The sequence below is a fragment of the Balaenoptera borealis genome, assembly GCF_965194805.1.
Source record: "Balaenoptera borealis genome assembly, chromosome: 3".
NCBI classification, from domain to species: domain Eukaryota; kingdom Metazoa; phylum Chordata; class Mammalia; order Artiodactyla; family Balaenopteridae; genus Balaenoptera; species Balaenoptera borealis.
Window position 1 is genome coordinate 25,129,215 of NC_138866.1, and position 23,211 is coordinate 25,152,425.

Sequence of the window (23,211 nt, forward strand, 5' to 3'; positions counted from 1 at the left end):
TAACTCTCTATGGAATTCTGTATTGTAAAAGTGATTTAAAGTTATCAATATATAATGGTTATCAATACATAGATAATTGTGCTGTTCCTTCTACCTCCATCTTCCACCCTTTTTAGGCTTTCTATTTTCTTAAAAGAAATAATGATGCCATCATTATTTCTTAAAACTAATGATGCCATCACAACCTATTGATCCATCATATTCATTACTTCCCTCCTTAGCATAAAATTTATTACAAGAAGTTGAGGACTAAAAAATGACCAGTTAAAGTTACCTGCTACATTTTCTGGGACATTAACTACACATACGTGTTTACTTTTCTCTCTTTCATGCCAGGCTGTAGGTTCTAATTGAAGAGATTCTAAAAATGGCTTCATTCTAACAAATTGTATTAAGGAATTCCAAAAGGACAGCCAACACAGTAAGGTTCATTTGTGAACTTCAAGAGAGTCAGTACAGAGGTTTTCTCTAAATTGCTTTTACGCTTTTTATCACCCTTAAAAGTAAAGATTTATGTTTGAAAAGTAGAGAAGAATGCTGACCTCTTATATTACCATCTGTGTTCTCTCTGAGGCAAGGATAAAGACCTTTTAAGAGTTAGTATCTTTTTTTTTTTTTAATAAATTTATTTATTTATTTATTTTTGGCTGAACTGGGTCTTCGTTGCTGTGCGCGGGCTTTCTCTAGTTGTGGCGAGTGGGAGCTCCTCTTCGTTTTGGCGTGCAGGCTTCTCATTGTGGTGGCTTCTCTTGTTGCGGAGCACGGGCTCTAGGCACTCAGGCTTCAGTAGTTGTGGCACGTGGGCTCAGTAGTTGTGGCTCGCGGGCTCTAGAGCGCAGGCTCAGTAGTTGTGGTGCACGGGCTTAGTTGCTCCGCGGCATGTGGGATCTTCCCGGGCCAGGGCTCGAACCTGTGTCCCCTGCATTGGCAGGCAGATTCTTAACCACTGTGCCACCAGGGAAGCCCAGTATCTTTTTTTTTAACAAGGCTAACCTTTCTTTGTTTTTAAATTCGTGTTAGACCAGATACTTGCTGCAGCTCTGCAGTAAGAAAACTCTTTAGAACTGAGGTAGCAGATTGGACTTAAGTACCATGCTTCTTGTATTAATATTAACTGGTATTTTATATGATATTTAATTCAAAATTGGTAACAGTGTTGTCTTTAAAATTCAGTGTCACCTCAGGAATAAGGGACAACCCCTTTCCCAATATGTATAACTGCAAAAGCTTACTGATTTGTAAGTAACTTAACTTGGCTGCTTTTCCTATTATTATCTTTGAAATTATTAGGTTGAATCAGAAGAAATCGCCTTTTTAAGGTCAAAAATAGTCAAATATTGGCAGTTTCATGGTTCAGCCTAGTAGTTTTGTTGGATAAACAGACCACTTAATTTCTGGGATTCACTATGACCACTATTTCTAATTTAGTTTGCTTCTTTCTCCAGCACTGGTCTTGATTCTTCCCCTCAGTCTTTATTCCCTACTCACCAGTGATGATTGCAGTTTGCTTTTCCAGATAAGTTTATTGGAAGAACTACTTTCCACTTGTCTCATACTTGCCCTGTGTCTTAGGCTCCTTCACCCATTCATCCCTATCCTATTCATTTGCTAGTAAGTGCCGTTTAAAAAGTAAAATACAGATATTATTACCCAATAAAGGGTTAAACACTTTAAAGTTTGAAAAGTACATAATTTCTTGCTGTGCTGTAGAAGAAAAAGCACTAAACGGGAGTCAGAACCTTGATCTTCCTCCTACTGAATGAAAGGCCTTAGAGAAAGTAGTTTAACATTTATGGGCCTGTTTCTTTGTGTATAAAGTATAAATACAGTTTACCTGTGAACAACAGAGGTTTAAACTGCCCGGGTCCACTTACATGTAGATATTTTTCAACAGTAAATGCTGCAGTACTACGTGGTCCCTGGTTGGTTGAATCTGCAGATTCAGAGAGACCTCAGCTATGGAGGACCGACTATAAATTATATGTGGATTAAGGGTCAACTGTAGTACATTCTTTTACCATATCCACCTAAAGCAGTTAGAATCAAATGAAACTGAGCTGTTAGTTGCTAATTATAGTAATTCTTCCCTTATTTGGGCATGACTAGGATGCTTAAATAAATATTTAGGAGAGAATTTTATTTTATTGAAGTATAGTTGATTTACAATATTGTGTTAGTTTCAGGAGTATAGCACAGTGATTCATTATTTTTGCAGATTATATTCCATTATAGGTTATTATAAGATAATGGGTATAAGTCCCTGTGCTATACAGTAAATTCTTTTGCTTATCTATTTTATGTATAGTAGTTTATATCTGTTAATCCCATACTTTTAATTTGTCCCTCCCCCCTTCCCTTTCTCCTTTGGTAACCATAAGTTTGTTTTCTAAGTCTGTAAGTCGATTTCTGTTTTGTAGATAAGTTCATTTGTATCAATTTTTTAGATTCCACATATAAGTGATATCATATGATATTTGTCTTTCTCTGTCTGAACTTAGTATGATAATCTCTAGGTCCATCCATGGTGCTGAAAATGGCATTAGTTCTTTTTTCTAATGGCTGAGTAATATTCCACTGTGTGTGTGTGTGTGTGTACACTGTGTGTGTGTATATACACACACACACACACACACCCGTGCACACACACATCTTTGTCCATTCATCTGTCGATGGACATTTAGGTTGCTTCCATGTCTTGGCTGTTGTAAATAATGCTGTGAATACTGGGGTGCATGTATCTTTTAGAATTAGAGTTTTCGTCTTTTCCAGATATATGCCCATATAAGTGATACCATATAGTATTTGTCTTTCTCTGCCTGACTTATTTAACTAAGCATAATATTCTCTAGGTCCATCCCTGTTGCTGCAAATGGCATTATTTCATTCTTTCTTATGGCTGAGTAATATTCCATATCTTCTTAATCCAGTCATCTGTTGATGGACACTTGGGTTGCTTTCATGTCTTGGCTACTGTAAATAGTGCTGCTGTGAACATTGGGGTGCATATATCTTTTAGAATTAGTGTTTTCTTTTTTTCCAAATATATACACAGAGGTGGAATTAATTGCTGGATTATATGGTAGTTCTATTTTTATCAATAGTTTTTTAAGGAACCTCCATACTATTTTCCATAGTGTCTGCACCAATTTACATTCCCACCAGCAGTGTATAAGGGTTCCTTTTATCCACATCCTCTATTTAGGAGAGAATTCTTTTTTTTTTTTTTTTTTTTTAATTTTTTGGCTGCACCACGTGACATGTGGGATCTTAGTTCTCTGACCAGGGATCAAACCTGTGCCCCCTGCATTGACAGCACAGAGTCTTAACCACTGGACTGCCAGGGAAGTCCCTCAGAGAGAATTCTTTTAAATCTGAACTTTATAACTGCCAAAATGAAAGTTGGTAATCTCAACTCTAATGTCCATTAACACATAAATGGGTAAACAAATTGTGGTATATCTTTGGTAAGGAATACTATTCAGCAATAATAAGGATATGTAAGTTGGGAATTTTAAATGCCTATTCTCAGTATCTTCCAGTTTTGCCTATGAATGTTATTTTAGATGTATTTTCTTTTGGGACTCTTCTTGTCAAGGAACAGATGACAATGAATGGTGAGACTGAGATTTCCACTTCCTTTTGTTACAGAGAACTTGCTTAGAATGATATAGCCATAGGTGGAAAAGGTAAGGTCTAAATCTCTTAGCATTTCTTCTTTTCCTTGATAATTTTTCTCGATAATCTTGAAATAAGAAAAAAATATTTTAACAAAAGGTAGTTGGTTTGTGATAAGAAAAAGGTAGCAAGTTGTAAAATAGTAAGTGGTACAGGAAAAATTAATGTACACTAAATTAGCAAATGTGTCACTCAGTTTCTAAAAATCTTTAATATCATTTATATGCAATAAAATTCACCAATTTTAAGTGTGTAATTCCATGAGTTTTGACAAATGTATACAGTCATGTAACCATACCATAACTGAAGTATAGACTGTTTTTGTCACCCCTGAAAAGTCCCCTTCATACCGCTCTGCTGTCAGTCCTCTCTCCATTCCCTGGCAACCACTAATCTGTTTTCTATCATTGTAATTATATCTTTTTAAGAATGTCCTATAAATGAATTCACAAGAGTATAGTCTTTAGTGTCTGACTTACTTCATTTAACATAATCCTTTTGAGATTCATCATTTTTGCATGTATCAGTTGTTCCCTTTTCATGTATTTTCTTTCTCTCTTCATCATGTTTCTTCTACTTTTCTGAATGTATGGAGTATATTTATAATAGCATTTTTATATCCTTGTCTGCTAATATTCTGTCATTTCTGGTCTGTTTCTGTTGATAGACCTTTCTCCTAGTTGGTGGGTCATATTTTCCTGTTTCTTTGAATGCCTAGAATTTTTTATTATACATCACACATTGTGAATTTTACATTACTAGGGGCTGCATTTTGTATTCATTTAGGTAATAATGTTGGACTTTGTTCTTGGAATCAATTGGACCCTTTTAAGACTTGCTTTTAAGGGGTGTTAGGGTGGGCCAGAGCAACTTTTAGTCTAGGGCTAATTTAGCTCCACTACTAATGTGATTCTGAGGTCTTTCCATTTTGGTTGGTGAAAATAGAAGCTATTCCCAACTGTATGAGTGCTGGGAATTGTTCAGTCTGCTGCTTTCTGTTGGAGCTTTCTCCAGCCCCTCATAGCTTCTTCTCATACATGTTCAGATCAGCACTTTGCCAAATGCTCTTCTGTAGACCCCCAAAGGTCTCTCTGTGCACCTTCCTCCGCTCCTGTTTTGTGCCCAGTAAATTCTAGCCACCTTAGCCTCCCCAGCTCCAAAATCTGATGTCTTCGACTGACAAGACTAGGTCCCCACTCCTGGAGCAGCCCGGGACCTGTCTCCAGGTCGTATGGGGACAATCCAGAGACTCGCTTCTGTTTTCCCTTCTCTCCAGCAGCACAGTCCTCCACTGCCTGGGGCCCAATGTCTGAAAACCATTTTGTAATATACTCTGTCCAGCTTTCTGTTGTTTACAAGCAGGAAAGAAAATCCGGTTCCTGGTACTCTTTCAGGGCTGGAAATGGAAGTCTCTCATTCTAAATGTAGAGTAAGCATGTGTTGGTATTTCTAGGGGAAAATTAGAGTACATGGCTCCTCAACTGTCAACATAAACTTAACATACTTTAATGTCTGCTTTAATATGTGTAAGATGTATGTCATAACTTAAGTGATGTTCTTCAGTGTTCACACTAAACTAATCTAAGCTTGTATGTGCTTCTCTGGTCAACTTGAAATTATTTACATAACGAGGATTAATTTGGGGTTATTTGTAGCAAACTTATCTAGAGTAGTTTCCCATCAATGACGGATATGTTAGTGTTTTGATTCTAAGGACATTTGTTAGTCACCTGTATTTGCAATTGATTAACTTACCTTTGAGCTGTATGGTTGTATTTTTTAAAATATGAATTTGCTGGCTTTCTAATATATGTGAAAATGACTGCAGCCTCTTCTTATTTGTGAGTATTTGTGATTTAGAAAACCATAAAACAGTTCTTAGCCCTTTGCAAGCTGATCTTTTGAATTTATATCTTGCTCTCTGTAACAGAATGATTGTTTTTGGACATCTGTTCATAGACTGACCTACCATAAAGTCAAAACCAGGCCATATATTTAGTCAATCAGCAGTTAGAGAAATATGTGTCTTAAGCCATTTGTGTTTTAGGGAAGATGAACAAAGTAGGATTAAAAATATGATTTTTACATTATTATATGTGTATGCTATTGTTGTCTGGTAGAAGTTTTAGGGAAATGGTAACATAAACTCAAACTCTTAAGAGGAAAATGTGGGGCTCTGAATGGTTCTGTCTCTGGTCTTCTAGTCAACTGTGCCACTCATTATTGTGTAACTGTAGTCCAGTCACAACCTTTGTGAGTCTCCTAATATATAAAATGAAAATGATAATAATTATCCAACCTACTGTAAAGGGGTGGTAGAGTGTTAAATGAGGTAGTATCAATGAAAATGTTTGAAGATGCTAATGTGCCATGGAAATACTGGTCATTAAACTTTATTTTGTACATTACTATAAAATCTGCTATCAACACCTACTATGACAGAATACAAACGCAAGATATATTTGTTTCTACTTATATTCCATACAGTTTACTGTGCAAAAATATCTTATATGGGAAAGGAAGAAACAAAACATAGAATTGATTGATAGAATAGAGATGGAGGAGATTGCTGTCTTTTTCCACTTCTTCATTCTTCGTATTATTTTGTTTCCCTCCCCATGATTTTCCAGGCAAAGAGTGTATACAGCAGTTAGCTGAAAACGTCAGATATTTCAGGAGACGTCTGAAAAATATGGGCTTCATCATCTATGGAAATGAAGATTCTCCAGTGGTGCCTCTGATGCTCTACATGCCAGCCAAAATTGGGTACCTTTTTGCAGATTACAGATTGCCCTCTTATTAGACTTAAGGTTTACCATGATGTGAGACCAGGCTTATATATTTTGTTAGGTAAAATTGTCTTGGCCTCATTATGTTAACCTTCGTTTGCTAGATCTGCCGTAGATTAAACAAGTGGATTCCAATTTGTAAAATATGTTAACTTGTTAGTCTTTCCTTAAACAAACATTTGAGTTTAATGCACTCTTCTGGGGGGATTGAGATAGATCAGTGAACAAAACACAGAAAAATCCATGTCCTTGTGGAGTTTATGCTCTACTGGGGCAAGAGTCAGACAAACGTAATAAATAAGGAAATTATGTAATATGCCAGAAGGTGTTAAGGGCTATAGGAAAAAATAGAGCAGGATATGGGGTTTGAGAGTGCACTGTGGGTGGGCAGATTACAGTATTAAATGGGGTGGTCACCCTGGAGAGCCTCATTGGTAAGGGAAGATGACATCTGAGCTTGAACTAGCTGAGCAAGTTAGCCACTTGAAGCAAGAAGCTCCTGTGCAAAGGCCACAATGCAGGAACATACTTAGCTGATGGAAGACTAGCAGGAGGTGAGTGGAACTGAAGTGCAGTGCCCAAGGGGGAACAGTGAGCCATGAGGTCAGCCGTGTTATTGCACAGTTACCAGATGTGCACTTTACACCAGCCTCTCTGGCTTGTGCAAGGCGTATATAATGGAAATCTTTGCCCTGGAATAGCTTTCAGTGTATTTGAGAAGTACAGATGTATAACGAAACCAAAATATATTTGAAAAGCAGATATGAAGTAGACAAATCTAATTATTTGCAAAATAATTATGTGCAAAATTGCACCAGAGATATAAAATAAAGGAGTCAGACTTCCCTGGTGGTGCAGTGGTTAAGAATCCGCCTGCCAATGCAGGGGACACGGGTTCGAGCCCTGGTCCAGGAATATCCCACATGCCGTGGAGCAACTAAGCCCGTGTGCCACAACTACTGAGCCTGAGCTCTAGAGCCCGCAAGCCACAACTGCTGAGCCCACGTGCCACAACTACTGAAGCCCACGCACCTAGAGCCTGTGCTCCGCAACAAGAGAAGCCACCCCAGTGAGAAGCCCGCGCACCGCAACGAAGAGTAGCCCCCGCTTGCCGCAACTAGAGAAAGCCCGTGCGCAGCAACAAAGACCCAACACAGCCATAAATAAATAAATAAATAAATAAATAAATAAATTTAAAAAATAAAATAAAGGAGTCATCTGCTTAGTATAGGTTCAGTAAAAAAGGCACATCTTTTCAGATTTGTGAGTTTTGGCTGGATTGTAAATATAAAATTGAGTAAGGATCATTTCTCAGGTTTAATGGAACTCATTAAAGGAGCAAATATTTTTATTCATCTTTGAATCCCCAGTGCCCACCACAGCCCCTCGCACTCAGTAAATGTTGATTAAAGTGAATATAGGAGGGAAAATTAAATCAGGGAACCTGGAAGTATGGTGATTCCAAAGTTAGTGAAGGGGGGATATTGGGAAAGGGTGCTCATTGAGGGAAAAAGAGGAGTTTAGTTTCCAGTAGGAAGTCATATGGGCAATTGGCATTATGGCCTTCAGAGGAGATGGAGGAAATGATGGAATCCTACACCAAAGCAGAGGTGTAGGATTTCCCTCATTCTTCTTTAAATGGAATTATCATCATAAATAAACTCAAAAAGTTACCTGTTCTGGAGGATTGACTTAGTCTAGAACCCTTTCTTTAGAGAGGATTGTGTCTAATTTATTCTATACAGGTGAAACTGACTTTGTACATTATAATTAAGATTTAGAGAGAGTAAGGCAGAATTGTAATAAAGCACTAGACAGTTCGGGAGCATGTGCTAAAGATGCAGGACTTGGCCTGACACAAAGGAAATACATTGAAGAGGATGTACTGTTACTAGGAGTGGGGAAAGCTGGTGCTATTACTAAAGTGAGTGGAATTTTTTTATTCTCAAACAAATGCTTTAAACAGCTAAGGGAAAAGTCAAAAAGGAATAAGGTAGGTCAACAAGAGAAAAGGACAAAGAATAACGTAATTTAGTGAATAACAAAATTTACATGAAAGTTAGAATTGTGTTAATTAGGCAAGATACAGATGTAGAGTAAGGTCACATGCCACGAGTTTGGCTTGGGATGGGGGGTTAAACAAGAACTGTGTGGTCTTGGGTGGTCATCTGAAGGCTGGGGATGAGCTGGCCTCACAAACACCAAAGGAAACCCTGAATTACAAAGGCAGCTCAACACTTAAGTCGATCCAAAAAATGCCTGGTCTGGAAGGCTAGTGCTTGGCCTTTCTGCCAGCAGAAAGATGTCCAGATCCTTTGCATCCTTAATCTTAAGAATTTTTTAAACTGCCAAGCCTAACATTTCAAGGACCAGGTTTTAAACTCAAGTTCATTTTGAAACCTCTGAACCACTGTTACATGTCAGTGACACCTTAAGGCTACAGTTGCAAATTACTTTAGGCAAGCCCTATTAAAAATTGGTCTGTGCCAACAATATTCTTTCACCTTTCTGAAGGAAACCATTTGGGAGAAGACCACTTTACGATTGAATAAAAGAAGTCTTTGTAAACTGTCAATTTTAATTTTCATAGAAGTTAGAAGAATTCCTAATAGAACTGTCTAGTGCCTGTATCACCCAAGAGTTTACATCATTCAGGCCTTTGTACTGTGTGCTTTATTATTCTTCCTGGTTTCTTTTCTTGTTTTCCCTCTGCAGCGCCTTTGGACGGGAGATGCTAAAGCGGAATATCGGTGTAGTTGTGGTAGGATTTCCTGCTACCCCAATCATTGAGTCCAGAGCCAGGTTTTGCCTGTCGGCAGCTCATACCAAAGAAATGCTTGATACTGTAAGTAGACACTTTCACTTTGATATAAATATACCTTATACTAAGAAGGCCTGTATATCAGATGAAATTAATCATCTGTTGGTCCTGATGTTCTTTGAGCACCTGAGATATTTACTGGTAAAGTAGAGGAGGGAGTGCACAATGCTGCTTAATACATTGCTATTTACAAAAAATTGCAAAACTGTTAGCATCACGCACCAGACCCTGCATGATCAGGGCTCTAGGGAATTTTCTGGCTTCATCTTGTTCCACTCTCTCTCTCATTATTATCTCTACAGCTCTACATTCTCTTTCTACTCTAGCCATTTCTCCTCTGAGCTTTCTTGTGTGTTGTTCTGTCTGTGGCAGTTTCTCTCTTGACCTTTCTCTCCCCTTTGCCTGGCTGACTGCTACTCATTCTTAACATAAAAGAAAACTTAAAAGAAACTTGCTCAAGGGTTTTCCCAAACCCTCTTGGCTAGATATTTCTGGAAATCCTAAGACTCTCCCCTAGGAAATTCTTTACACCTGTTATTATTTCATGGCAATCTTTACCATTAGATAAATCTTTAGGAGGGACTAAGTCTATCTTTAGGAGGGACTAAGTCTATTTTTCTCATTCTGTATCCCCAGGACCTACCACAGTGCCAGGCACATAGTAGGAGCTCATAATTATTACTGAATGTAATTATTTATGGTCTCTTAATATGTTCTCATCTCTTGATATTCTCTTAATATGCTATTATTTCACACCTGAGACTTCAGACTTTTTTTTAGCATTTATTATTTAATTTTTTTTTTTTAGAATTTCTAGTATATTTTTCCCTTTTGAATTTTTTCTTATCCTTCTGTTGGTTTATTTTGCTATTATTTTCTAACTTTTTGATTTGGATATGGATTTTCCAATGAACACCATGTCAGTGGAATTCCACATATTTTAGTAAAGCACACCTTCATATCAATATCAATATTTCTAATGTTTTTCTTATTTCTCTCTGAATTAGGATTGGCTTATTAATTTTTTAAAAATATTTATTTTATTTTTGGCCACATTGGGTCTTAGTTGCGGCAAGCGGGATCTTCGTTATGGCATGTGGGATCCTCCACTGCGGTGCACAGGCTTCTCTCTAGTTGTGGCATCTGGGCTTAGTTGCCCCGCAGCATGTGGGATCTTAGTGCCCCGACCAGGGATCGAAGCTGCATCCATTATACTTTTAAATTCTAGTCCCTCTAATATGTATATTGGATAACATGATGACTTCAGATTTTATTTCCCTAATCACAAATGTTGTTGAACCTTTTTTTTTTTAATGTGCTCAGTTGCCATCTGTGTATCTTCTGTGATAAAATATCTGTACAAGTTTATGTCCAAGTTTCATTGTTTATCTTTTATTTTCATATTATCAAGTTTTTAGAGGTCTTTTAGACTATTATTCATATTCAGCATCATTTTTTGAAAAAAGGCTATCATTCCTCCATGTGTTTTCCTTAACAACTTTGTCAAAAATCAGTTGAATATATTGTGTAAATTCATTTCTGAAAAGTCTGTTCTGTTTCATTGATTTAGGTGTCTGTCTTCTCACCAGTATCTTGATTTTTTTTTTTAATTTTTATTTTATATTGGAGTATAGTTGATTTACAATGTTGTGTTAGTTTCAAGTGTACAACAGTGATTCAGTTTATACATATACATATATCTATTCTTTTTCAGATTCTTTTCCCATATAGGTTATTACAGAGGAGTGAGTAGAGTTCCCTGAGCTATACAGTAGGTCCTTGTTATCTATTTTATATATAGTCGTGTGTGTATGTCAATCCCAAACTCCTAATTTATCCCCCACCCCAACCTTTCCCCTTTGGTAACCATAAGTTCGTTCTCTAAGTCTGTGAGTCTATTTCTGTTTTGTAAATAAGTTCATTTGTATCATTTCTTTAGATTCCACTTATAAATGTTATCATATGATATTTCTCTTTATCTGTCTGACTTCACTTAGTATGATAATCACTAGGTCCATCCATGTTGCTGCAAATGGCATTATTTCATTCTTTTTTATGGCTGAGTGATATTCCATTGTGTACATTACCACATCTTCTTTATCCATTCCTCTGTTGATGGACATTTAGGTTGTTTCCATGTCTTGGCTATTGTAAATAGTGCTGCTGGGAACATAGGGGTGCATGCATCTTTTTTAATTTTAGTTTTGTCTGGATATGTACCCAGGAGTGGGACTGCTGGATCATATGGTAGTTCTAGTTTTAGTTTTCTGAGGAACCTCCATACCGTTTTCCACAGTGGCTGCACCAACTTATATTCCCACCAAGAGTGTAGGAGGGTTCCTTTTTCTCCACACCCTCTCTAGCATTTATTGTTTGTAGACTTTGTAGACTTTTTATTTTTTGAAGTGTGTGCAGTGGTGAAGAGTACCATGATGTCTAGTCAAGTCTGGTCCACTGTCTTTTTTTTTTTTTTTTTTTTGGCTGCATTGGGTCTTCATTGATGCACCCGGGCTTTCTCTAGTTGCAGTGAGCAGGGGCTACTCTTCGTTGCAGTGCGTGGGCTTCTCGTTGCGGTGGCTTCTCTCATTGTGGAGCACGGGCTCTAAGTGTGTGGGCTTCAGTAGTTGTGGCACGCAGGCTCCGTAGTTGTGGCTCGCAGGCTCTAGAGCAGAGGCTCAGTAGTTGTGGCGCATGGGCTTAGTTGCTCTGTGGCATGTGGGATCTTCCCAGACCAGGGCTCGAACCTGTGTCCTTTGCATTGGCAGGTGGATTCTTAACCACTGCACCACCAAGGAAGCCCTGTTAGTAGACTTTTTGATGATGGCCATTCTGACCGGTGTGAGGTGATACCTCATTGTAGTTTTGATTTGCTTTTCTCTAATAATTAGTGATGTTAAGCATCTTTTCATGTGCTTTGTGGTGCTCTCTGTGTTTTCTTTGGGGAATTGTCTGTTTAGATCTTTGCCCATTTTTTGATTGCGTTGTTTGTTTTTGTGATATTGAGCTGCACGAGCCATTCGTGTATTTTGGAAATTAATCCCTTGTCGGTCGCACCACTTGCAAATATTTTCTCCCATTCTGTGGGCTGCCTCTTTGTTTGTTTATTTATTTATTTATTTGGCTGCGTTGGGTCTTCATTGCTGCATGCAGCCTTTCTCTAGTTGGCGGCGAGTGGGGTCTACTCTTCATTGCGGCGCATGGGCTTCTCATTGTGGTGGCTTCTCTTGTTGCAGTGCATGGGCTCTAGGCATGCGGGCTTCATTAGTTGTAGCGCGTGGACTCAGTAGTTGCAGCACGTGGGCTCTAGGTCACACGGGCTTCAGTAGTTGTGGCACATGGGCTCAGTAGTTGTGGCTTGCAGGCTCTAGAGCACAGGCTCAGTAGTTGTGGTGCATGGGCTTAGTTGCTCCACGGCATGTGGGATCTTCCCAGACCAGGGACCAAACCCGTGTCCCCTGCATTCGCAGGTGGATTCTTAACCACTGTGCCACCAGGGAAGTCCTGTCTCTTTGTTTGATTATGGTTTCCTTTGCTGTGCAGAAGCTTTTAAGTTTAATTAGATCCCATTTGTTTATTTTTGTTTTTATTTTCATTACTCTAGGAGGTGGATCCAAAAAGATATTGCTGCGATTTATGTCAAAGACTGTTCTGCCTATGTTTTCCTCTAAGAATTTTATAGTATCTGGTCTTACATTTAGGTCTTTAATCCATTTTGAGGGTTTTTTGTATATGATGTTAGAGAATGTTCTGATTTCATTCTTTTACATGTAACTGTCCAGTTTTCCCAGTACCACTTATTGAAGAGATTGTCTTTTCTCCATTGTATATTATTGCCTCCTTTGTTGTAGATTAATTGACCATAGGTGTGTGGGTTTATTTCTGGGCTTTCTGTCCTGTTCTGTTGATCTATAAGTCTGTCTTTGTGCCCATACCATGCTGTTTTGATTACTGTAGCTTTTATTGTATAGTCTGAAGTCAGTATAGCCTGATTCCTCCAGGTCCATTTTTCTTTCTCAAGATTGCTTTGGCTATTCAGAGTCTTTTATGTCTCCATACAAATTTTAAGATTTTTTGTTCTAGTTCTGCCAAAAATGCCCTTGGTGATTTGATAGGGATTGCATTGAATCTGTAGATTGCCTTGGGTAGTATAGTCATTTTGACAATATTGATTCTTCCAATCCAAGAACATGGTTTATCTTTCCATCTGTCTGTGTCATCTTTGATTTCTTTCATCAGTGTCACATAGTTTTCAGAGTACAGGTCTTCTGCCTCCTTAGGTAGGTTTATTCCTAGGTATTTTATTCTTTTTGATGTGACAGCAAATGGGATTGTTTCCTTAATTTCTCTTTCTGATCTTTTGGTGTTAGTGTATAGGAATGCAAGAGATTTCTGTGTATTAATTTTGTATCCTGCAACTTTACCAAATACATTGATGAGCTCTAGTAGTTTTCTGGTAACACCTTTAGGATTTTCTATGTATAGTATCATGCCATCTGCAAACAGTGACAGTTTTACTTCTTTTCCAATTTGGATTCCTTTTATTTCGTTTTTTTCTCTGATTGCTGTGTCTAGGACTTCCAAACCTATGTTGAATAAAAGTGGCAAGAGTGGACATCATTGTCTTGTTACTGATCTTAGAGGAGATGCTTTCAGCTTTTCACCATTGAGTATGACGTTAGCTGTGGGTTTGTCATATATGGGCTTTACTATGTTGAGGTAGGTTCCCTCTTCTTTTGGCTGCACTACGCGGCTTGTGGGATCTCAGTTCCCCAACCAGGGATCAAGCCCAGGCCACTACCAGTGACAGCACTGAATCCTAACCACTAGGCCACCAGGCAACTCCCAGAAGTAGGCTCCCTCTATGCTCACTTTCTGGAAAGTTTTTATCATAAATGGCTGTTGAATTTTGTCAAAAGCTTTTTCTGCATCTACTGAGATGATCATATAGTTTTTATTCTTCAATTTGTTAATGTGGTGTATCACACTGATTGATTTGCGGACATTGAAAAATTCTTGTATCCCTGGGATAAATCTCACTTGGTCATGGTGTATGATCCTTTTAATGTATTGTTGGATTCAGTTTGCCTAGTATTTTGTTGAGGATTTTTGCGACCATGTTCATCAGTGTTACTGGCCTGTAATTTTCTTCCATTGTGGTATCGTTGTGTGGTTTTGGTATCAGGGTGATAGTGGCCTTATAGAATGAGTTAGGGAGTGTTCCTTACTCTGCAATTTTGGGGAATAGTTTCAGAAGGATAGGTGTTAACTCTTCTCTAAATGTTTGATAGAATTCACCTGCAAAGCCATCTGGTCCTGGACTTCTGTTTGTTGGGAGTTTTTATACACACACAGACACACACACACACACACATAAAGTATTTTTATTTTTATTTATTTATGTTTTGGCCATGCTGCACGGTATGTGGGATCCTAGTTCCTTGACCAGGGATCGAACCCACACCCCCTGCATTGGAAGTGCGGAGGCTCAACACTGGACCACCAGAGAAGTCCCTGTTGGGAGTTTTTTAACCACAGTTTCAATTTCAGTACTTGTGATTGGTTGGTTCATATTTTCTGTTTCTTCCTGAATCAGTCTTGGGAGATTGTACCTTTCTAAGAGTTTGTCCATTTCTTTTAGGTTGTCATTTTATTGGCATATAGTTGCTTGTAGTAGTCTCTTATGGTCCTTTGTATTTCTGTGGTGTCAGTTGTAACTTCTCCCTTTTCATTTCTAATTTTATTGATTTGAGCCCTCTCCCTTTCTTCTTGATGAGTCTGTCTAAAGGTTTATCAATTTTGTTTATCTTTTCAAAGAACCAGCTTTTAGTTTCATTGATCTTTTCTATATTTTTTTTTAGTCTGTATTTCATTTATTTCTGCTCTGATCTTTATGATTTCTTTTCTTCTACTAACTTTGGGTTTTGTTTGTTCTTTCTCTAGTTGCTCTAGGTGTTAGGTTAGGTTGTTTCTCTGAGGTTTTTCTTATTTCCTGAGGTAAGCTTGTATTGCTGTAAAGTTCTCTCTTAGAACTGCTTTTGCTGTGTCCCATAGGTTTTGGATCATCGTGTTTTCATTTGTCTCTAGGTATTTTTTGATTTCCTCTTTGATTTCTTCAGTGATCCATTGCTTGTTTAGTAGCATATAGTTTAGCCTCCACTTGTTTGTGTTTTTTACAGTTTTTTTTTTTTTTTTTTTTTGTAATTGACTTCTAATCTCATAGCACTGTGGTCGGAAAAGATCCTTTGATTTCAGTTTTCTTAAATTTACTGAGGCTTGCTTTGTGGTCCAGCATGTGATCTATCCTGGAGAAATGTTCCATATGCACCTGAAAAGAATGTCTATTCTGCTGCTTTCAGATGGAATGCTCTATAAATATCAATTAAGGCCATCAAATACAATGTGTCATTTAAGCCCTGTGTTTCCTTATTGATTTTCCGTCTGGATGATCTGTTCATTGATGTAAGTGGGGTGTTAAAGTTCCCCCACTATTATCATGTTATTGTTGACTTCCCCTTTTATGGCTGTTAGCATTTGCCTTATATATTGGGGTGCTCCTATGTTGGGTGCATAGATATTTCTAATTGTTATATCTTCTTCTTTGATTGATCCCTTGATTATTATGTAGTGTCCTTCCTTGTCTCTTGTAACATTCTTTATTTTAAAGTCTATTTTGTCTGATACGAGTATTGCTACTCCAGCTTTCTTTTGAATTCCATTTGTATGGAATACCTTTTTCCATCCCCTCACTTTCACTCTGTATACATTCCTAGATCTGAAGTGGGTCTCTTGTAGACAACATGTATACGAGTATTGTTTTTGTATCCATTCAGCCAGTCTGTATCTTTTGGTTGGAACATTTAATCCATTTACATTTAAGGTAATTATCCGTATGTATGTTTTTATTACCATTATGTTAATTGTTTTGGATTTGTTTTCATAGGTCTTTTTTCTTCCCTTCCTCTTCTGTTCTCTTGTTATTTGATGACTATCTTTAGTGTTGTGTTTGGATTCCTTTCTTTTTTGTTTGTGTGTACCTGTTGTAGGTTTTTGGTTTGCAGTTACCATGAGGTTTTGATATAGCAGCCTATCTATATACAAGATTGTTTTAAGTTGCTGGTCTCTTAATTTCAAATGCATTTCCAATATCCTGCATTTGTACTCTCCTCACGATTGTTGGTTTTGATAATCATATTTGTGTGTGGATGATTTCCTACCTTTACTGTATGTTTGCCTTTACCAGTGAGCTTTCCCATTTGTAATTTTCTTGTTTCTAATTGTGGCCTTTTCTTTTCAACCTAGAGAAGTTCCTTAAGCAATGTTGTAAACCTGGTTTGGTGGTGCTGAATTCTGTCAGCTTTTGCTTGTCTGTAAAGCTTTTGATTGCTCCGTCAAATCTGAATGAGAGCCTAGCTGTGTAGAGTATTCTTGGTTGTAGGTTTTTCCCTTTCATCACTTTAAATACATTGTGCCACTTCCTTCTAGCCTGCAGAGTTTCTGGTGAAAAAATCAGCTGATAACCTTATGGAGATTCCCTTGTATGTTATTTGTTGCTTTTCCCTTGTTGCTTTTAATATTTTCTCTCTGCCTTTAATTTTTGTCAGTTTGATTAATATGTGTCTCAGCATGTTCCTCCTTGTTTTTATGCTGTATGGGACTCTGCACTTCCTGGAGTTGGGTGACTGTTTTTTTCCCCATGTTAGGGAAGTTTTTAGCTATTATCTCTTCACATATTTTCTTAGGCCCTATCTCTCTCTCTTCTCCTTCTGGGATCCCTGTAATGCGAATGTTGGTGTGTTTAATGTTGTTCCAGAGGTCTCTGAAACTGTCCTCATTTCTTTTCATTCTTTTTTCTTTATTCTGTTCTGCTGCAGTGTTTTCCACCATTCTGTCTTCCAGCTCACTTATCCGTTCTTCTGCCTCATTTATTCTGTTATAGATTCCTCCTAGTGTATTTTGCATTTCAGTTACTGTACTGTTCAACTATGTTTGTTTGTTCTTTATATCGTCCAGCTCTTTGTAATACATTTCTTGTACCTTCTCAGTCTGTGCCTCCATTCTTTTTCAGGTAGATTGCCTGTCTCCACTTGACTTAGTTGTTCTTCTGGGGTTTTATCTTTTTCCTTCTGTGGAACATATTCCTCTGCTGTCTCATTTTGTCTAACTTTATGTGTTTGCAGTCTCCATTCCACAGGCTGCAGGGTTGTAGTTCCTCTTCCTTCTGGTGTCTGCCCCCTAGTGGGTGAGGCTGGTCTAGAGGCTTGTGCAGGCCTCCTGGTGGGAGGGACTGGTGCCTGCCCACTGGTGGGTAGAGAGCTGGGTCTTGTCCCTCTGGTGGACAGGGCCATGTCAAGGGGTGTGATTAGAGGCAGCTGTGGGCTCAGGAAGACTTAAGGCAGCCTGTCTGCTGATGGTTGGGGCTGTGTTCTCACTGTATTGGTCGTTTGGTCTGAGGCGTCCCAGCACTGGAGCCTACAGGCTGTTGGGTAGGGCCAGGTCTTGGTGTCAAAATGGCAGACTCCCAGAGAGCTCATGCCAATGAGTACTCCCCAGTACTTCCACCACCAGTGTCCTTGTCCCCACAGTGCGCCACAGCCGCCCCCCCACCTCCCCAAGCGACCCTCCGAGACCAGCGTGTAGGTCTGGCCCTGGCTTCTATGTAGTCACTGCTTTTTCCCCTAGGTCTTGGTGCTCATGAGACCTTGTGTGTGCCTTCCAAGAGTGGAGTTTCTGTTTCCCTCAGTCCTGTGGCGTTCCCATGATCAAGTCCCACTGGCCTTCAAAGCCAAGCGCTCTGGGGGCTCCTCCTTCCGATGCCAGACCCTCAGGCCGGGATGCCTGATGTGGGGCTCAGAACTCTCATTCCTGTGGGAGAACCTCTACCATGTAATTATTTTCCAGTTTGTGGGTCACCCACCCGGTGGGTATGGGATTTGATTATATTGTGAATGCACCCCTCCTACCATCTCATTGTGGCCTTTTCTTTGTCTTTGGATGTAGAATATCTTTTTTAGCAGGTTCCAGTGTTTTTTGTTGATGGTTGTTCAGCAGTTACTTGTGATTTTGGTGTTTTCGTGAGAGGGGGTGAACTCAAGTCCTTCTATTCCACCATCTTGTCTCCAACATCTTCAAGATTTCAGACTTTACATAAGTATTACTTTCTGAGAGTTTATAGAGCTCTAGAACATATTTGCATAAAATTAGTTGATAGAAATATCAGAATATTAATTCATTGGAGAGCTACTAATCTTAAAGAATATTATGAATGCATGTTTTTAAAAGTTTAATTGACATTTTAATTTTCTTAACTGCTAAAGATTTTGATTTTTCTTCCCTATTTCTTCATAGCGAAACTTCTACCAGTATGAGTATATTCTTAATCTTCTTCTGACACTGAAATTGAATTCAGTTTATTGATACTGTATCTTTGTTTTTCTTCTTTTTTATTTTGATTGTACCTTTCGGATTTTTTCCAATAGACTTTCTTTCCCTTTACTCAAAAATCTTACTGGTGAATTTCTTCATTGATTATTTTTTAACCCAGTAATATCAACTTTTCTTCCACTCTACTTTATTTGGGTGTTTAGGAGTTTCAGCACACCTTTTAAAAAATATCTGTATCATGATGGCCTACAGACACATGAAAGAATGCTCAACATCATTAATCATTAGAGAAATGCAAATCAAAACTACAATGAGATATCATCTCACACCGGTCAGAATGGCCATCATCAAAAAATCTAGAAACAATAAATGCTGGAGAGGGTGTGGAGGAAAGGGAACACTCTTGCACTGTTGGTGGGAATGTAAATTGATACAGCCACTATGGAGAACAGTATGGAGGTTCCTTAAAAAACTACAAATAGAACTACCATACGACCCAGCAATCCCACTACTGGGCATATACCCTGAGAAAACCATAGGTCAAAAAGTGTCATGTACCACAATGTTCATTGCAGCTCTATTTACAATAGCCAGGACCTGGAAGCAACCTAAATGTCCATCGACAGACGAATGGATAAAGAAGATGTGGCACATATATACAATGGAATATTACTCAGCCATAAAAAGAAATGAAATGGAGGTATTTGTAATGAGGTGGATGGAGTTAGAGTCTGTCATACAGAGTGAAGTAAGTCAGAAAGAGAAAAACAAATACAGTATGCTAACACATATATACGGAATCTAAGGAAAAAAAAAAAAAAAAAAAAAAGGCCATGAAGAACCTAGTGGCAAGACGGGAATAAAGACACAGACCTACTAGAGAATGGACTTGAGGATATGGGGAGGGGGAGAGGTGAGATGTGACAGGGTAAGAGAGTGTCATGGACATATATACACTACCAAATGTAAAATAGATAGCTAGTGGGAAGCAGCCGCATAGCACAGGGAGATCAGCACGGTGCTTTGTGACCACCTAGAGGGGTGGGATGGGGAGGGTGGGAGGGAGGGAGATGCAAGAGGGAAGAGAAATGGGAACATATTGTATATGTATAACTGATTCACTTTGTTATAAAGCAGAAGCTAACACACTATTGTAAGGCAATTATACTTCAATAAAGATGTTAAAAAAAAAAAAAAAAAGAAAAAAAAATATCTGTATCATTAAATGCAATGGCTATAGTAATTAACTGTGTTTTCTAACAGGTTTTACTCCTGATAACTGTACACATTCAAGAAATCATTTAGGGACTTCCCTGGTGGTCCAGCGGTTAAGACTCCACACTCCCAATGCAGGGGGCCCGGGTTCAATCCCTGGTTAGGGAACTAGATCCAGCATGCCACAACTAAGAGCCCACATGCTGCAACGAAGATCCTGTGTGCCACAACTAAAGACCTGGCCCAGCCAAATAAATAAATAATTTTTTTAAAAAAGAGAGAAATAATTTAGATGTAACCAGTATATCTTGGTAGATTTCTGTTGCCAACAAACGTGTTTACCAGTTGAGAGTGCTAATATTTTTCTCATAACATCCACTTGCAGGATTATTTGACTTTGCCTTCCATTTAGGTTTTTTTTAAGCATAAAGTGCATTTTTTGAAACCACAGGTTTGTTGAAGTTATTTTGTCTTATGATTTTTTTCTGGAAGTAAACATGAACATTATGAGATAAAAACGAACTTTCATTTATTAATGGGCCCCGTGACATGATTCTGTATATAGAAAATGCTATACAATTCACACACAAAAAACTAATCTTGCTAGAGCTAATAAATATATTCAGCAAAATTGCAGAGTAAAAGACACAAAAATTAGTGTATTTCTATACACCGGCAATGAACACATGAAAAGGAGATTAATATTTCATTTATGAGAGCATTCAAAAGAATATACTACCTAGGAATAAATTTAACCAGGGGAGGTGAAAGACTTGCATATTGCTATGAAACATTGCTGAAAGAAATGAAAGAAGATTTAAATAAATGGAAAGATACCCTATGTTCATGGGCTGGAAGATTTAATATTGTTAATATGGAGTACAGCAAGATCTGTAGATCCATTGCAATCCCTATCAAAATTACAATGGCTTTTTTTTTTTTTGCAGAAATCGTCAAATTCATACGGAATTGTAGGGGGCCCCAGATAGCCAAAACAATGTTGAAAAAGAAAATAGAAGTTGGGGGACTCAAATTTCCTGATCTTAAAACTTACTTCAAAGCTACAGTAATTGAAACAGTGGAGTACTAGCATAAAGATAGACTTATAGACCAATGGAATAGAATTAAGAGTCAAGAAATAAACCCAAACATCTCTGGCTAATTGATTTTCAACAAGGGGCTAAGACTAGTTAATGGGGAAAGTATAGTCTCTTCAACCAGTGGTTCTGGACAGCTGGATAACCACATGTAAACGAATGAATTTGTACCCTTACAACATGGATGAGCCTTGAAAACACTATGCTAAGTGAAAGAAGACACAGAAGACCACATTTATATGAAATATCTGAAATAGGCAAATTCATTGGGTCAGAAAATAGTTTGCTGATTGTCAGGGCCTGGGAAAGGATGAATGAGGATATGAGTATGGGGTTTATTTTTTGAGGTGATAATGCTTTAAAATTAGATAGTGATGAAAGTTGTACAACTCTGTGAATTTACTCAGAAGCACTGAATTGTAAACTTTTAAAAAGATGAATTTTTTGGCATGTGAATTGTATCTCAATAAAGCTATTATTTTTTAAAAGAAGAAGAGCAAGCTTATTAGCTCAGGGGTGCACAACTATCCTAGAATATTCTCTTATTCAAGGGCCATACTCAACCCTAAATTAACATGTTTTTTCCCTAAGAACCCATCTTACCCTGTGATCCGGAGGTTCAGTGTAAGTGTAGACTATTTGTTAACAATTGGTACTTGTAATGCTTCATTATTCCTAATCTAACCAGGTAACCCCCACATCATGACCGGCAGTTTCTAGTTACAATTTTATCTCTTTTTTTCTTTTTAATATTTATTTATTTATTTATTTGGCTCTACCGGGTCTTTAGTTGCGGCACACAGCATCTTCGTTGCGGCATGCGGGATGTTTAGTTGCGGCATGTGGCCTCTTTTAGTTGTGGCCTGTGGGATCTAGTTCCCCGTCCAGGGATTGAACTCGGGCACCCTGCATTGGAAGCACAGAGTCTTAACCACTGGACTACCAGGGAAGTCGCATAATTTTACCTTTTATATAAATAAAACCCATTCATCTGAGATATTTGGTATGGTATCAGTCATAATCTTGTTATCTAGATCCCTTTGGGCTACTGTGGCTTTTTTTCTGTCTCTATTCATTTTCTTTTTTAATTGATGAAAAATATCATGTTCTTCTGAATATCCTTTACTTTGTGATCTTAGTAAGTCATGTATTGTTTTAAATTAATAAATCCTGTATCAGAGGTCAGGGGAATAAACAGTTAATGGGTTCGCTCAGCTGAAATTCAATCTTAAATTGTTTCCATATGGAGCTTTTAATTAAACCTCTTCTCAAAGGTACCACTGTTCTGATAGCATATTGAAGTCCAGCTCTTATTTGCTTTTTATATTTTTCACATTTGGAGTGAAGAGTATTTTTTTCTTATGCTTGAATAAATAAGGAATACTATTTGTTGATGTTTCTTTTTCCTCTCTACAAACACTGATTTTTTAAAAGTTAAATTTAGGAACAGGTATATGTGTCTATTTACTGATAATCAACTGATTCCCTTTTCTGAACTAGAAGATGTACATTTTCTTATGGAATTACAACCATGAGAGTGGACAGAAGATTTATATGATGTGATGGAAATTTGGAGAGTCACACTTAGGCAATAGGGCTTCTACTGCCCACATTACCCTTTCTTAGTCTAATGAGATGGTGTCCTAGATAGAGCCATTGTCTCCAGAGCTGAGGCCTATTAGACCCACTAGGCAACATCCACACGTGCTTGGGGAGTGAATAACAGGGCTGGAGAGCTGCCATGAGCTGAAAATGCATTCTGTGACCTGTGCCAGGTGCTTTTATTAGAAAGCCTTAGAATCTAGGATTCCAAAATTTTTGCTGTCTTCCATGGATTTCTCTGAGAGGTATCTGGGGCTTGGAATTCCCTTGTCCTTCCATTAAATATTTTCTAAGAAATTCTGAACACATATCCCTTTCTTATATTGTCATTCTCTATTCTGACTCTCTGTGTGCTGCTTTTTGGAAAGTTAACTGTGTCAACTATGATTTGTGTACTTTGCTGTATGTATGTATACTTCAACCAGGAGTTGGGTTTTGTTTGTTTTTAAGTACATATAAGAAACCATACACAGATTACCAGGTAGGGCTAGTATTGCAATCAGGAAGAGACTTTTCATTTCATCACTTGTCTTAGTGTTTTAATTTTTATAAGAAACATATTTTCTTTGAAAAATAAAAGAGCAAGTTTTATAGAAAGGGAAGTTATACTGAGATAGAGTTTTGATGGAAA

The 23,211-nt window shown here is 38.0% G+C and overlaps 2 protein-coding genes and 1 long non-coding RNA gene across 6 annotated transcripts in view; 1 reads left to right on the forward strand and 2 right to left on the reverse strand.

Annotated features, from left to right (window-relative positions):
• Positions 1-23,211, reverse strand: part of TMEM63C (transmembrane protein 63C) — a 452,188-nt gene that overhangs the window by 97,975 nt on the left and 331,002 nt on the right. The window lies entirely within an intron of this gene.
• The window catches only part of SPTLC2 (serine palmitoyltransferase long chain base subunit 2), a 120,536-nt gene that overhangs the window by 91,199 nt on the left and 6,126 nt on the right, over positions 1-23,211 (forward strand). For 2 of the 4 annotated variants that reach the window (XM_082384710.1, XM_082384712.1), the window contains exons 10-11: positions 6,306-6,441; positions 9,180-9,309. In XM_082384710.1, the coding sequence (XP_082240836.1) occupies positions 6,306-6,441; positions 9,180-9,309 (266 nt within the window). Of the gene's footprint in view, positions 1-6,305; positions 6,442-8,239; positions 8,389-9,179; positions 9,310-10,999; positions 11,057-23,211 lie in introns of those variants that run through there. The other 2 variants (XR_014242465.1, XM_082384711.1) reach the window with 2 other exon arrangements.
• Positions 16,512-19,562, reverse strand: LOC309625368. The gene is made up of 2 exons (XR_014242489.1): positions 18,823-19,562; positions 16,512-18,772 (listed from the first exon to the last, which is right to left on the reverse strand). It is a non-coding gene; the product is annotated as an uncharacterized lncRNA (long non-coding RNA).